This window comes from Thalassophryne amazonica, chromosome 2 (genome assembly GCF_902500255.1).
Source record: "Thalassophryne amazonica chromosome 2, fThaAma1.1, whole genome shotgun sequence".
NCBI lineage: Eukaryota > Metazoa > Chordata > Actinopteri > Batrachoidiformes > Batrachoididae > Thalassophryne > Thalassophryne amazonica.
Window position 1 is genome coordinate 37915277 of NC_047104.1, and position 15167 is coordinate 37930443.

General features: G+C 41.9%; 1 protein-coding gene across 1 annotated transcript in view; it reads left to right on the forward strand.

The window, feature by feature from the left end:
• The window catches only part of LOC117503539 (vacuolar protein sorting-associated protein 13C-like), a 305374-nt gene that overhangs the window by 18011 nt on the left and 272196 nt on the right, over nucleotides 1-15167 (forward strand). The window contains 2 exon segments of the mRNA XM_034162801.1: nucleotides 1711-1806; nucleotides 11999-12100. Coding sequence (XP_034018692.1) covers nucleotides 1711-1806; nucleotides 11999-12100 — 198 coding nt within the window.

The window sequence follows — 15167 nt, forward strand, 5'->3', positions numbered from 1 at the left end:
AAAAAAAAAAAAAAGGACATAAGTTCTGCTCACAGACTGACTGCCAGAGACGAGACATGTCCACATCAATTGTAACTCTAGACATCTCCACGTTTACTTATGGACAGTTCGTGCGAGCGCGCGTGAACGCAGCTCGCGGTCAAAGGAAGAAAGATAAAGTATAACAGAAATCAGAGCACAGACCTGCAGCCCTGCAAAAGAACATATAAACAAGAAGAGAAATCAGAGTGCTCAGTCTGGCTGCAGCCAAACTGTGCACTCTGACTGCAGATCCTCCTCTGTGTCCTCACCTCCTCTCTGCCCCCCTGCTGCGCGCTTAGACACTTTTCACAGATAGATAGGTCGAATGTGATTGCCTGCTGTCTACTATTGTACCAGGAGTGTGAATAGCCACGCTTTTCTAAGTGTGCTGTGGGCGGTGTTAGATTGGAATTTGGCCGACACCTGCAGAGAGGGGGATCGAATAAGCATGCGCAGGGCATTCGCTGTCTTTCAGCCGCTTGTGTGCGCGAACAGTTGTAGCAACAGGTGTATGAGGCATTTGAAGCAGCTCCAGTTTTTCACGAATGGCATGCAATTCCTCCTTTGTGTGCTCGTCGGCTTCAATCGTGTTATGCAGTTTCACGCCAGCCTATGTAGAGTTACATTGTGTTGCGTATCTTACATAGGAACGACTGCGTATGTTGTTTAATGTTTAATTTAACATGTTTAATTAAACTTGTATTGGGCATGTGATAAGGTATACTTACGCAACTCTACGTTGGCCCGGTGTGAAAGGGGCTTTAGCCAGTCACCATCACCTGTGCAGTTTTCCCTCCCCTCCCTCCCCCCTCAGCAAAGAAATGAAAAAACTTTGCACTTCAGCTGCGGCTGAGCGAGATGAAAGTGGCTTCAGTGAGCTTAGTTATAGCTACTAGCCACATTTTATTGTCAGTAATGATAACGGTGTCATAACGATGGAAACAGTAATTAGTTAAATTACCCGTTACTGAAAAAAATAATGCCGTTTGTAACAGCATTTATTTTAACGGTCTTAGTCCCGTCAGTGTTGCTCAGGTTTGCTGAAGACTGTCGTAACGTGACGGAAACCCTCGCATATCATCTGCCTGTGGTTGACACAAGGTTACTTTTAGAAGGTGGAGATAGATTTTTTTGGGGGGGAGGGGGGGGGGCAGTGGTGGCTGCCAATCAGGACCCAGGACAATTATAATGTGGTAGTGGTGGAAACTCGCAACACCTATGTAAGTATTTGTGTTTTTATGGACATTATCCCAGCGCTCATTGGGTGAGCGGTAGGATACACCTTGAGTTGGCCGCTGGTATGTCACTGAGTCCTTTCAGCTGTGAAGCGACAGTGCTAACCACCAAGCCACATGCTGCTCTTAAACCTACATCTTTCAGTAGCTGAGGTCCTCCACACCTGTGTAATGGATCATACCCAGATATGGCCAAAATGTTACTCTGACGCTCCCGCACAACACAGTAGTAGGTCTCATCAAAGTCAATTTGACACAAAGTCATTTCAGTGGCACCCAAAGTTCCTCCAAAAAGTCCTAGTACCGAAGACATCCAGCCATCACCTAAGCAAATCAAATATATGAATATTTAATCAAACATAAACAAGGCCCTTTGTGTGAATGGATAGAGGTGTCTGGGAATCCACCAGAAGTCTATAGTAATCTGATTAAAATCTAAATTTTGACTTTGTAGGAAAGCTGACGCTGAAGATTCCTTGGCAGAATCTCTATAATGATGCTGTGGTTGCTACGTTGGATGGACTGTATCTGCTTGTGGTTCCTGGAACCAGTAAGTGTCAACTACTTATGTTATATTCAGTGTATATACTACATCTTTTTTTCTTTTCTTTTTGTATGCTTAGAGCCTGACTTACTAAAGGTTTACATATGTAAAAATGTGTGCAAACACCATTGTAATCACAAATACACCTGCATGATGAGTTACTAACAGTGAGCAACAAGGATTGTGTCTGTCATATGTGCAGAATAGGGCATATTGTCCATTTAGGGCATTTGCCTCTATGAATATGCAATTTGGGGTTTGTCCAACTGAGAGCGCAGAATTGTGGGAGGAAACATGCAAATAAGTAAGGTGTTACTTTCCCCCAGCTCTTACTGTAATGCTGTCCCTCACAAAGTACCATGTCGAACTATTTCGTACTTTTTTTTTGCACAAAACCACAGTGAAAATCAGGCCTGGATTCTGAAGAACTTCTTTCACGCAGGAGATCCATCCATTCAGAACCCCCAACAATGGACACAAACAGTTTTTATAAAGCACAACATGGGCGCAGCAAAGGTGGACTTGATTTTGCAAAATCCTTTCCTTATTGGTCCCTGTGGGAATTTAAGGGAGGTTCCACCCCCTGCCCATTACCCCCGCGATAACGAGACATATGATTTATAATGTAACCTGAAACTCTTTGTTCTGAGCGGTAAAACCGGTTCAGTCCAGTTCGACATGAACATTCCAACAAATAACAGACTAAAAGTATATGAAACTAAGAATACAATCCTTAAGTAAAATAATTACTTGATACCAAAACAAATATAGAAAACAAAATAAAACAATAGTTAGACTTACAACTATATATAACAAAGGTTTGCACAAAACACCATTTATCAAGGTTAAAATGAAATGTATCGTGTGCTGATCTGGATTTCACGTATTTGAAACCTTGGTGTTACCTGATTGCACTTGAGAGAATGCTGTTCCAGGACAGAGGCAACATAGAATTTTAAAAAAAAAAGCATTCATTTCAAATGCCATGTATGTTTAATTTTATTTTACATTTGTTTTGTCAAGAATAAATGTCTCGGTGTGTAGACAAAAAACAGACGCATATATCAGATTCCGTGTGGGACATCATGGCTGTGTGCAGAGAGTGCACAGTCCTCGAACACGCCCGTGAGGAATATTACAACAAACAAAAATATATCAAACAATCGAACATTTGGTTTTTGTTTTGACCATGGTGTTTTGGCAGGCTGGTGAGTGGTTGTGATGCCTTTTGCAGGCAGAGAGTGGCATGAATGGAGCAGGAGCTAAATTCCTGAAATAGATTTTTTTCTTCTTTTTTTGGCAGTGCATGAACATAGTTATGTGTCAGAGTTTGCACATAACAAAGCGCAAGGTGCATTTTGCAACTGCTCCTAATCTCCCATTATCAGAAAATAACAGATGGAGTCGCACCAAGAAATTATTTAAAAGAAGGTCACATCTGGATTTGCGTAACTTCTCATTTACAGTGAGAAACTGCACAGAGTGTAATCAGTTGTAAAAATAGATCAGACCAACACTGGAGAAGTAACGATAGTAAGCACACTATAGACAGCATTAGATACAATTGTGTTCAAAATAATAGCGGTGTGTTTAAAAAGTAAGTAAAGCTCAAAATCCTTATAATAGTTTTTATTTCCATACATCACTGTTGGGCACAGCTAACCAAAAGGTTAGCTTCGATAACCGCTATTCTGCTAACTGAAATGTTAACTTTTATAACGCTAAATAGATAATAGATAATAAAAAATTTAGCGGAGGTTACAGCTAAATGCTAACTTTTAGTATTGACTCTGTACACTGTCGGCTACTAATGAGCCACTTTCAAGTTTAAGGGCCCATTCACACATAACACAATTGAAGCCGACTACGGCACAAAGGAGGAATTGCATGCCAGTCATGAAAAATCTGAGGTGCCTCCAACGCTTCGTACACCTGTCACTACAACTATTCACGCACACCAGCGGCCGAAAGACAAGAGTGTGCCCTGTGAGAGCCCATTCAATCCCTCTCGCAGCAGGTGTTGGTCAAATTCCAGGTGACACACACGAACATCCAACACCATGGTTTGTGCACATCCCTGCTCCCCCCAGCGTGCAGGGGGAGCACACGTGTATGACATGCTGATATGTATGTACAGATGGGGAGGGGCCAGCCAGAGCGTGCACAGCACAGCAACCCACCTTTCAGCTAATCGCTGCCCAGAGACCCACTGATAGCTGCAAATGACGGCTCAGTGCATACGACGTGTAAAACACAGAGACCACGGTCATACGCCACTTTCAGTCACGTATCACCAAAAATATGCCATAACAAATGTCATTTTGTCAGCTATTTACAGTGGGGGAAATAAGTATTTGATCCACTGTCAATTTTGCAGGTTTTTCCACCTACAAAGAATGAAAAGGTCTGTAATTTTTATCGTAGGTACACTTCAACTGTGAGAGACAGAATCTAAAAAAAAAAAAAAAAAATCACATTGTATAATTTTTAAATAATGAATTTGCATTTTATTGCATGAAATAAGTATGTGATCCCCAAGAAAAACAGACCTTAACCTTGCAGAAACATTTGTCTGCCATTACAGAGGTCAGACGTTTCCTGTAGTTCTTGACCAAGTTTACACACTGCAGCAGGGATTTTGGTCCACTCCTTCATACAGATCTTCTCCAGATCTTTCAGGTTTAGAGTTTCAGGTCCCTCCAAAGATTTTCTATTGGGTTCAGGTCTGGAGACTGGCCAGGCCACTCCAGGCCACTTAGTTGTCCTGGCTGTGTGTTTGAGGTCATTGTCATGCTGGAAGACACAGCCACGACCCATCTTCAGTGCTCTTACTGAGGGAAGGAGGTTGTTTGCCAAAACCTCGCAATACATAACCCCATCCTTCCTCTCCTCCATACGGTGCAGTCGTCCTGTCCCCTTTGCAGAAGAGCACCCCCAGAGTATGATTGTTTCCACCCCCATGCTTCACGGTTGGGATGGTGTTCTTGGGATTGTTCTCATCCTCTAAACACGGCAAGTGGAGTTGATTCCAAAAAGCTCTATTTTGGTCTTATCTGACCACATGACCTTCTCCCATGCCTCTTCTGGATCATCCAGATGGTCACTGGTGAACTTCAAACGGGCCTGAACATGTGCTGGCCTGAGCAGGGGGACCTTGCTGCACTGCAGGATTTTAAACCATGATGGCATCGTGTGTTACTAATGTAATCGTTGTGACTGTGGTCCCAGCTCTTTTCAAGTCATTGACCAGGTCCTCCTGTGGAGTTCTGAGCTTTCTCAGAATCATCCTTACCCCACAAAGTGAGATCTTGCATGGAATCCCAGACAGAGTGAGATTGACAGTCATCTTGTGTTTCTCCCACTTTCTAATAAATAATCATAACAGTTTTTGTCTTCTCACTGAGCTGCTTGCCTGTTGTCCTGTAGCCCATCCCAGCCTTGTGCACGTCGACAGTAGTTTTGTCCTTGATGTTATTAGACAGCTCTTTGGTCTTGGCCATGGTGGACAGGTTGGAGTGTGATTGATTGACTGTGTGCACAGGTGACTTTTATACAGGTAACAAGTTCAAACAGATGCAGTTAATACAGGTAAAGAGTGCAGAATAAGATGGCTTCTTAAAGAAAAATTAACAGGTCTGTGTGAGCCAGAATTCTTGCTGGTTGGTAGGGGATCAAATACTTATTTCATGCAATAAAATGCAAATTTAATTATTTAAAAAAATCATACAATGTGATTTTCTGGATATATTTTTTTTTATTCTGTCTCTCACAGTTGAAGTGTACCTACAATAAAAATGACAGACCTCTCCATTCTTTGTAGGTGGAAAAACTTGCAAAATTGACAGTGGATCAAATACTTATTTCCCCCACTGTATGATGAAAATTAGACTTCCTCTTCATCTACATCGTCTAATTTCTCTTTCTTTAAAAATACGTTCATCTCCTTTTTGATTTTAGTTATTTTACACTGCTGTTATAGGACAGTGATGGTAGCACAGTGGTAACGTTTCTGTCTGTTAATCAGAGCTTTGCAGGTTCGAAACCCGTGGGTGGCATGTATTTTTTTTTTTCTTTCTCCACATCAGCAGCGCCATGTGGTGCAACACATTCCAGCTGCTCGCACTGTGCTTGTGCACACGACCGTGTGTCCGTCATAACAGCAGGTGGAATGTTTCGTGGTTCCCCATTTCGTGTTTGGTTTGTGGATTTTCTTCCACTTTCTGTGTCTTTCATGTTATGTGTGAAGGGACCCTAAGCACTGCCAAGGCTTCTGAGTAAAATCAAAGGCAGTCGCAAACCCCAAACGAACAATGAACCAGAGCTTCTGTCTTTATGCACCCTACCCGCTGCTGCCCTATAGTAGTTACACAACAAAATACGAGGTCAGTTAGAAAAGTATCTGACCTTTTTATTTTTTGCAAAAACCTGATGGATTTGAATCACGTGTGCTTGCATGAGCCAACCTTGAACCTTCGTGCGCATGCGTGAACTTTTTCACGCCTGTCGATTGCATCATTTACTGGTAAGCAGTCTTTGTGTGAGGACGTGTGTAGTGCTCTCGGCCGATTTTCATTGCAAGGAAAATGGCGGAACGACTGTAACAGCACTGCATCAAATTTTGCTAGAAACTGGGCGACAGCCAGGTGTAAACCATTCGGAAGATTCAGACGGCTTTCAGTGATGATGCTCTGGGCATCACACAGATTAAGGAGCGGTACAACCGGTTTAAAGACGTCCGCACAACGGTGGAGAGCGAGCCACGCTCCGGTCGGCCATCAACATACTGAAATGACCAGATCATTTCCAAAGTGAACGCTGTGGTGATGCGGGACCATCGTGTGACTATCCGAGAAATTGCGGAAGAGGTGGACATTAGCACTTTTTTGGCACATTCCACTGTGACAGAAGATTTTGCCATGAAAAGAGTGGCGGTGAAATTTGTGCCAAAGCTGACGGCGGAGCAAAAACACCTTCGTGTTGAAGCCTCACAGGACATGCTGGACTCCAAAAAATGATACCCACCTCTTCCACAATTTCTCGGATAGTCACACGACTGAAAAGCCACCGAAAGCCGTCTGAATCTTCCGAATGGTTTCCACCTGGCTGTCGCCCAGTTTCTGGCAAAATTTTATTCAGTAGCGCTGCTCCAGTTGTTCCGCCATTTTCCTTGCAATGAAAATCCGCCGAGAGCACTACACACGATCTCACACAAAGGCTGCTTACCAGCAAATGAGGCAATCGACAGGCGTGAAAAAGTTCACGCATGCGCACGAAGGTTCAAGGTTGGCTCATTCAAGCACACGTGATTCAAATCCATCAGGTTTTTGCAAAAAATAAAAAGGTCCAATACTTTTCTAACAGACCTCGTATTAGTTCAGGGGTTCACAGGAAAGATATTTAATCTTCAAGCATTTTTCAGTTTATACAGGAAATGTTTAAGTTTGTAAAGGAAAATGTCGACACTGCTATTTTTGAACAGCTTAATATTCCATTTTCTTCACTTTCTGTCATTTAATAATACATTTTATGAATTTTTCTTCATGGTTTGATTTGGAAAAGAATGTGTTTCCAGTGCATTTGCGTGTATGGAAATAAAAGCTATTATAAGGATTTTGAGCTTTATTCCCTTTTTAAACACACTGCTATTATTTTAATTTTATTATTATTATTATTATTTATTTAAATATTTATTATTTTTAATTTTATTCCATGTATATTAGATCTGGAAAAAGAGGCACCTTCCACCTGCATGCAGTAACTTAATGTAACTTACCATAAGTGGCTGGTTTAATTACATTTTTTTGCTTATAGCCATTATCACGCATAAAATTCTCATTTACGTATTGCTGTCTACTTCACATTACCACCCACTTTCAATTGTACATTTTCTCTTCATAAATCACCTGCAAAACTGTTATAGTAAATCTGGCCCTTATTCTTAATTTGACATTATATAATGCCTAAACCCCCTTTCATGTTCAGAAGAACAACATTCTTTCAGAACATTTGTCTTGCAACCTTTTTGGTTGGAGATGCATGCATGCGCACTCCAGAGGCTGCAAGACAACACAGGAATGGCTGCGTAAGTTGCGTGCAGGGGAAAGGAGGAAAAAAAAAAAAAAACCTTGCGCACAGGGGGGGACAAGCTTAGTTCCATGATGCTGTTTTTATAGACTGCCTGGGCCGCAGATGGATTTGATACATTGCAAAAAGTCAGAATACATTATTTCCAAGAGTTAATGAACTTTAACGTGCCACAATCGCGAGAGAACTTGAGGAGATGAAAGAAAGCTGCAGCCCTCGATGGCGCATGCAATACATCCGTGAGGAGTAAGTGGACGTGAACATGTCCTCTCACTGGCGATCGGTCCATGAGCAGGAGTTCATGGACTTTATTTAATTTGCCACATTCGTGAGAGAACCTGAGGTGCTGGCTATGGCGCGCGCAATCTGTCCATGAGGAGTGGACGGTGGACATGTTCTTTCGCTGGTGACCTGTCCATGAGGAGTTGCTGAATGTGGAAGCTTGCCTGGCCTGCCTCATCTTCCATGGTTTTGAAGCTTCATTGCCAGCGATGTCCAGCGGATGAAAATCTAGCAATGCAGGTATGTACTGATTAAAAAAAAAAAAAAAAAGAAAAGGATTTTTTGTCCTGGCATAGGGTTGTGTACAATTGTGGAAGCTTGGTGTACAGTAGTACATTGTTGTGTAGATTTACATACAGTAGCAGAGTGTTTTGTAGACTTGTGTGGAACACTTCGTCTGCTCTACATCGAAAGTCCGCGATGCAAAGGGGTCCATTTTGTGGACCCCTTTGCATCCCTTTGCGACCCTCAGTGTATTGCCACGTAGGGCTGCATACACTCTCTGTCAGGCTGTGTAAGCTTGGTGTAGTCTGTACACAGCATTATGCAACTCTACGTTGGCCTGGTGTGAAAGGGACTTAAATCCTTGTCATTTAGTGGTTTGTATGTCACATGATATGGGTCATTCATCCCATTTGCCATTTTGTACATTCTTTTCTCTTTTTTTTTTTAATATGCAGCCTCTTTTTTGCTACTACGTTCTTATAATTTTTTTTGTTCTTTTTTTAATCTGTGCTGTGGACATACCTCTTTCTTTTGGTTACATTTTATGTTTTTCTTTTCTTCTCCAGGCCTTTCAAGTCTGCATGTGGTTTGCTCTGGCTTATATTTGCACTGAAAGGCTGGCACCTTACCTTTTTGTTGTACTGGTTACAGTGGCAATAAAGAATCGGTATCTGTTGTTCCATTTATCATGCAGTTTTGGTTCTATACATTTTGCACCATTGCACGCCACGACCACCTTAACACAGTGACGGCGCTTAGTTTAAAAACAAACATGGTGGGGTTTGTTTTGGCAACAGATGACAATTTGGACGAGCTTGTTGACTGTGCTTGTTCTTCTAACACACACGCAAAAAAACAACAAATCAAGTAACCCGTCTGGAGGCATTTGCTGGGATGTCTCTACGTATCTGAAGTAGAACCACTGTCTGATGAAGAGCTCAACGAATTTCTGTCACGATTTTTCACTAGACTGAGGAAAGCAGACGGCAGTCTGTACATGACCAGTTTTGGATTGGATTATTTTTGAACTATCTGTTTTTGCAAGTTGACTGAGCACAATTCTGTATTGGATTGGATCGCTATTTAAAGTTTGCATTGGACTCTTTGGAACCTCTTGACCTCAAAGGACCAGTGACGCACACCAAAATTAAGTCCCTTTTCTCTTGTTTCTAAATTAATAAAATATCAAATTACAAGGATCTGTTTTAGGCGTTATACAAAACAAACAATGAATGTTTTTTCATTTGTGCAATGGAAAGCATATCTTGATATTTTGAATGTAACATTTATTGTTTTACCTCATGAAATATTCTTACCACTGCACTCATAAACATTCATTATTTCTGTTCTATAGTGGCGTAACAGAATGTAACCACGGGTGGGGGGTGGAATGACCTAATGTCATTGTACTTCATCTGCAGCAGTTAAAGGATATGTTGCACATTTTTAATGTCCCAGTCAGCAAGACAACATAAAAGTACTCATAATTGTAAGTTTCTCTGCACACATGTGGTCGCTGATGTATTTTATTCCTCTCACTGTGAGTGTTAGCAGGTGCATTTCCAGAATATGTCTCACTCAGCAATTCTCTGCATCTTTTGTCGTGTGACGTACATTTTAGAATGAGCTGAACATCCCAGTGACTGACAGACAGAGGGAAATAAACCTGCTCCTTCCGAAAACGAAGCTTCTGAGCTTTCGTTCAAGACTGATGGCTCGAATTTACAAGGGCCTTACAGACAGGAGACGAAGCACTTCACTCCTAAACTCTTAACTTTTTCAGAGTGTCAGATTGTGGAAACTAGTGTGGTGACGCAATGTTTGTGTGGATGCTGGTTTACTGAAGCTGTGAACATGGACGTGGGACATCTCCATGATGATGTTTGAACAGACTGCGTGGACACGGAGATAGATTTGTGACAGTGGAAAAAGTTAGAATACACTATTTCCAGGAGTTAATGGACCTTATTTAACAGGCCATAATCATGACAGAACTGAAGGTCAGCGTTCATGCGTGCAAGCGTGCGTGCATGAGGGCTTCTTTGCTCATGTGGAGTTTACATTTGGAAAACAATCTACGTGAGTCTGGCATGTTCAGGATTTTCTCCCTTTTGTGTTTTTTCTCAGTGGAGCTGGCATGTTTTTTTTTTGTTTTTTGTTTTTTACTGTGTCTGTGTGCTGCACAGCTTACTGCTCCTCTCACGTGTTTTGCTGGCGTTGTGAACATGAATGTTTCCATGACGTTTTTTCCCCCCTGGCAGCAGATGTATTTTTTTTTTTTTTTTAGATTTTATTAATAACAACACTTATAATTAATTGTGCACAAAGCTGAGCCTCGGGCAGTGATTGTTATTGACAGGCTGCGTTTATGGCTAATGGCTGCAGGTGCACTAAACCTTCTCAGAGCTGCAGATTTTACCGTGACTGCATCAAAATGAACAGTTTTCACTTAAAAACGAGTCATCATAACACAACATCACACTTAACTTTGTAATTAATCTGTGCTTCAGTTCTTAACGTAGCAGCTACATTCCATTCAAGCACACACTGAGATGCTTCTAATAGTCACATCACCTGTTGGATACACAGGGAACTCACGAGTACTTTGTTTTTGGATGTCTACGTAGCTGTTTGCTGCAAATACCGTATATTTTGAAACCAGTCACGGAAGTGCACAACGTAATCCTGGTGGATCACCGGATGGTCACTAACAGCCTAAATCTAAATTGTTATGATTTTGGTGCAACATGTCCTTTAAGAAATATCTGTATATTAAAAGCCAAGTGTGTGTGTGTGTGTGTGTGTGTGTGTGTGTGTGTGTGTGTGTGTGTGTGTGTGTGTGTGTGTGTGTGTGTGTGTGTGTGTGTGTGTGTGTGTGTGTGTGTGCTTATGGCTTCGATCACAGAGAAACTGAGGAGAGCTGACATTTGCCGTTTGGTATACTTTTGTATTTTTGGTCAAGCATGAAGACCGCGAAAACTGAAAGTTGATAGGACAAATATTTTTGGAGAAATTGGAGATATTACCTATCAACAGTGAGCAATGGATGTTGATAATTAAATTCTGGACTCACACGCTGTTCCAGTAGGGGTGGTAAATCATCTATATATATATAAAAACGAAGTGGCCTTTGTGTACGCGTGTGCATATATGTACCTTTGAACATGGAGAAACTGGGGAGAGCTGACCTTTGCTGTTTGGTATTCTTATGTATTTTGGGTCAAGGATTAATGCCACCAAAATACAACAGTGATAGGACTAATATTTTTGGAGAAATTATGGATATTACCTAACAGCAGTGAACAATGTACATTGATAATTACATTCTGTACTCACACGTCATTGCAAATCATTATAGAACTTGCATAATTTATCACCTGTGGAAAATGGCAGCTACCTATTTTATAAACACTACCCAATCTACAGCCTGTGGATCCCCACAGGCAACAGGCCAGTTTTGATATTTCGCCTGACAGTCTCTGGAATTGTTGGTTTTCCGCAACAGGATCAGATTCCCAAAGTGCTGCTATCTGGTCCAGTCTGATTCTGTGAAGCAGCCTTGATTTCTGGCATTGTTCATGGAGTCTCCTGGCTTTGTCATTTACAGTAATGAAGTACGATGCAGTGAAGGAGGAGCGTGACCAGCAGGAGGCCAAGCAGAAGGAGCTGCAGCGTATTGACGAGGCTCTGCAGATGGCTGCGCACAGAGGTGAGCCAGCCCAGACTATGACCTTTACCTCAGATCCTGGAATCTAGTCTTGCTTGGTGGCTTCTGTGTCTGGTGCCTTTTGTGTGTTAGTTGTTCGGTTCATCTTCCTGCTTCTGGGTGTAATCCAGCTCTCCCAGTAATCCAATATTACTGGTCCGTCTGACATCATGCAGTTGTGATACAGAATTTTCAGACCCCACCTGCTTTCTTTGCAGAGAGCTCAGACCAGTTGTGTGTGTCTGCTGTTGTTTGTGCAGACTGGTGCTTTGCAATCTGAGCGTCGGAGCACCTTAAAGGCTTATGGAATGTGGAAGCATCTTTGATATACATGTAGCCACACATTCATGCATCGCTCTGAAACTCCACTGTCATTATGTGATTGTCTTTTATCATATTTCTTCCCATCAGTCAGTCACAGGATGTTTTTTCCCATTTAAAGCAGCACTTTTTTTCTTGTAATATGCTCCAAATCAGCAGATGGTAGTAGACAGACACCGCTCACTCAAAACATTTAGCTGCGTACATGATCTTCCAGGTGTTGCAGAGTTGATGTAATGGTTTCTACTTTAAGATATCCTCCACCAAGGGAAGCTAAGATTCATTAACAGTGGGCTCCAGATGAGTCCACTGAGACAGATTATGTAAAATAAAGCAGGCATCAGAGGAGTGAGAGTCAAACATGTGACCATTATTTCATGCCGCTTTATTTGAACTGCAACAACACAGTAAACAAATTAAATTCATGCCAGGGGTGAAAGTAAGATTAGATTCTTGCAGGAACTGTGCTACTCAAGAAAGTTTTTTTTTTTTTTTTTTGCTCGCGTGCTTTGCATGCTCGCATTAAAGTTTCTAAATTTGAGATTCTTAAATTCTGTGCACATTCTTGAGTGCATGATGTATGATGTAAGACACGTAACAGAATTTATGGCAAAACATTTATTTTCGGGTAAAGTACAAACAAATTTTTTGGGAAATAACATCAGAACAACAACAGAACAACTTCAACATCATTAAACAATGCAACAATCGGTTCTTTTTTCTGAAAGTAACAGAAAAAGGGAAAATGCACTGCCACCTGCTGGTGACACAGAGTAATGCTAGTGCAGGCTTTGTGATTGCTTCTCGGGTCCTGCTGATGCTTTTTCAAATCCTTGATATTATACATCAAACTTCTTTTTAACCATTGGTGCACGAAAATCTACTTCAACACATCACATAATTTTCAAGTATTCATCACATTTACATTTATTTTTGAGAAATTTGCATGAACATTGAAAGCGTTCGTGTTGTGTGCAGGGGTGAAAGTTGCTCTTCTGAGGCGTACCCTGGCCTTCCGGCTATAGAGAACTTTATATCTGTATGTTTCTGTCTTTGCTTCAGTTTGCTGTCTGTTTATATTTGCATGATGTGTACCTTTTGGAAAGTGTTTTTTTTTTTTCTTTCTTTTTTATAATTCCCCCTAGTCTTAAGTTTTTATTAACCTGTTATTGAGTATGTTTTTTTGTTTTGTTTTGTTTTTTTTGCTGTTGTATATTATCCTCTGTAAGGTTTCTGTGTAACTTTTTGTTTGTCTCAATTAAAACAACAACAACAGCAAAAAAGAAGAGTAAAGTCTGCGGTAGAGAGAACTGTTGCGCGGTGGAGCTCATCTCATCAGGACACCTGTTATACTTTGAAAGTCTGCTCATTTCGATGACCTTTTACAAAATGCTTCTGTAGCAATAAACCTGTAAATAAGGAGATTTAAAAAAAGACTGTAGACATCTTCCACAGTCTCAGCTCTCCCCCAGTCTGAGTGATCCCATTTACAAGCGCACATTCGTGGGTCAGTATATCAACATCCGGCCGGTCTGGCAGCTCCCCTTTCTCTCATCCGCTGTTATCAGTGAAGCATTCAATTTGGGAGTTTTCAACTCATCAACCTTAGACTTGTTCAACAAAGTAACTGTATTTTTCATTGTTTTCAATTTGATTTGTGTTATGGTTTGGCTCTGGATTGGACCGAACTGGACCAAATTGACTGGACCCAAAAGCAGGGAGCAAGAATAAGAGATGAAATGAGCAAATAAGGATTTATTCACAACGGAATACACAACAGAATAAGGTAATGGTGCCAGGAGGTCTGCAGAGTGGAGACACGGCCTGCTCCGCTCCAGCGGTGGAAGTAGGAAGCCGCAGCACAGACAGGACCAGACATATGGATTTGGTGTGGGTAGGGACCCAGGACAGGAACGGAGGAGAACCGGTGCCAGGTGGCTGCTCACGATGCTGATGAGGAGGAGTTGCTGAAGAGATGAGGAAACAGAGGTGAGTGAAATGCACACGTGAACGCTGACACGTGAACTGAACACTGATGACACTTCCAGGCTGCGCTCTTTAAGCGGTAATCGCAAAGGAGCAAAAATGAGCAGCAAAATGGCAGGTACAGAGCGTGGAAGCTCCGGAGGCTGGCTGCAGGTGGTTGCTGATCATCCAAAAATTAGCATGGAAATAATCAGGAAAAATAGAGGCACTGAGCGTGAAAGCTCAAACAGGAGCGTGTGTGGGAAGACCGAAAGAGCAGGCTGTATTGCGGAAAATAGAGAGGCCAGGTTACCTTGCAAGGAACGCTGAGATTCTGGCGAAGATAAGATGAATGACCAGGGTTTAAGTACACAGGATGACGATAAGGCCCGGATGAACTGTAGGTATGACCACAGTTCTCAGCTCCGCTTGCGCGCCACCTGGAGGGAAACAGACACACAACAGAACCAGACAAGACCGGGACCAAGCAGCCCACGGCAATTTGTTTCAAGATCTAAGTGTATTAGTGCATTCTGTGTTTTGCCACTGTATCTCAGATGAGGGGAGCACTGAGACTGTGACATCCATCCGGTATGGCGTACCGCTGCATTCTAGCTTACTTTCACCCCTGCTTCATGCTAAGTTACAAAGTGTTAGAGTTGTCTCCCATTGCTGAGTTTTGCCCCCAGTGTATGTCTCAATTCCAAAATTGAGGAATTCAGACCAGTTTGAGCAAAATGTATATACCGAGCAGTATGACCACTTAGAAACGAGTTCAAGTGAT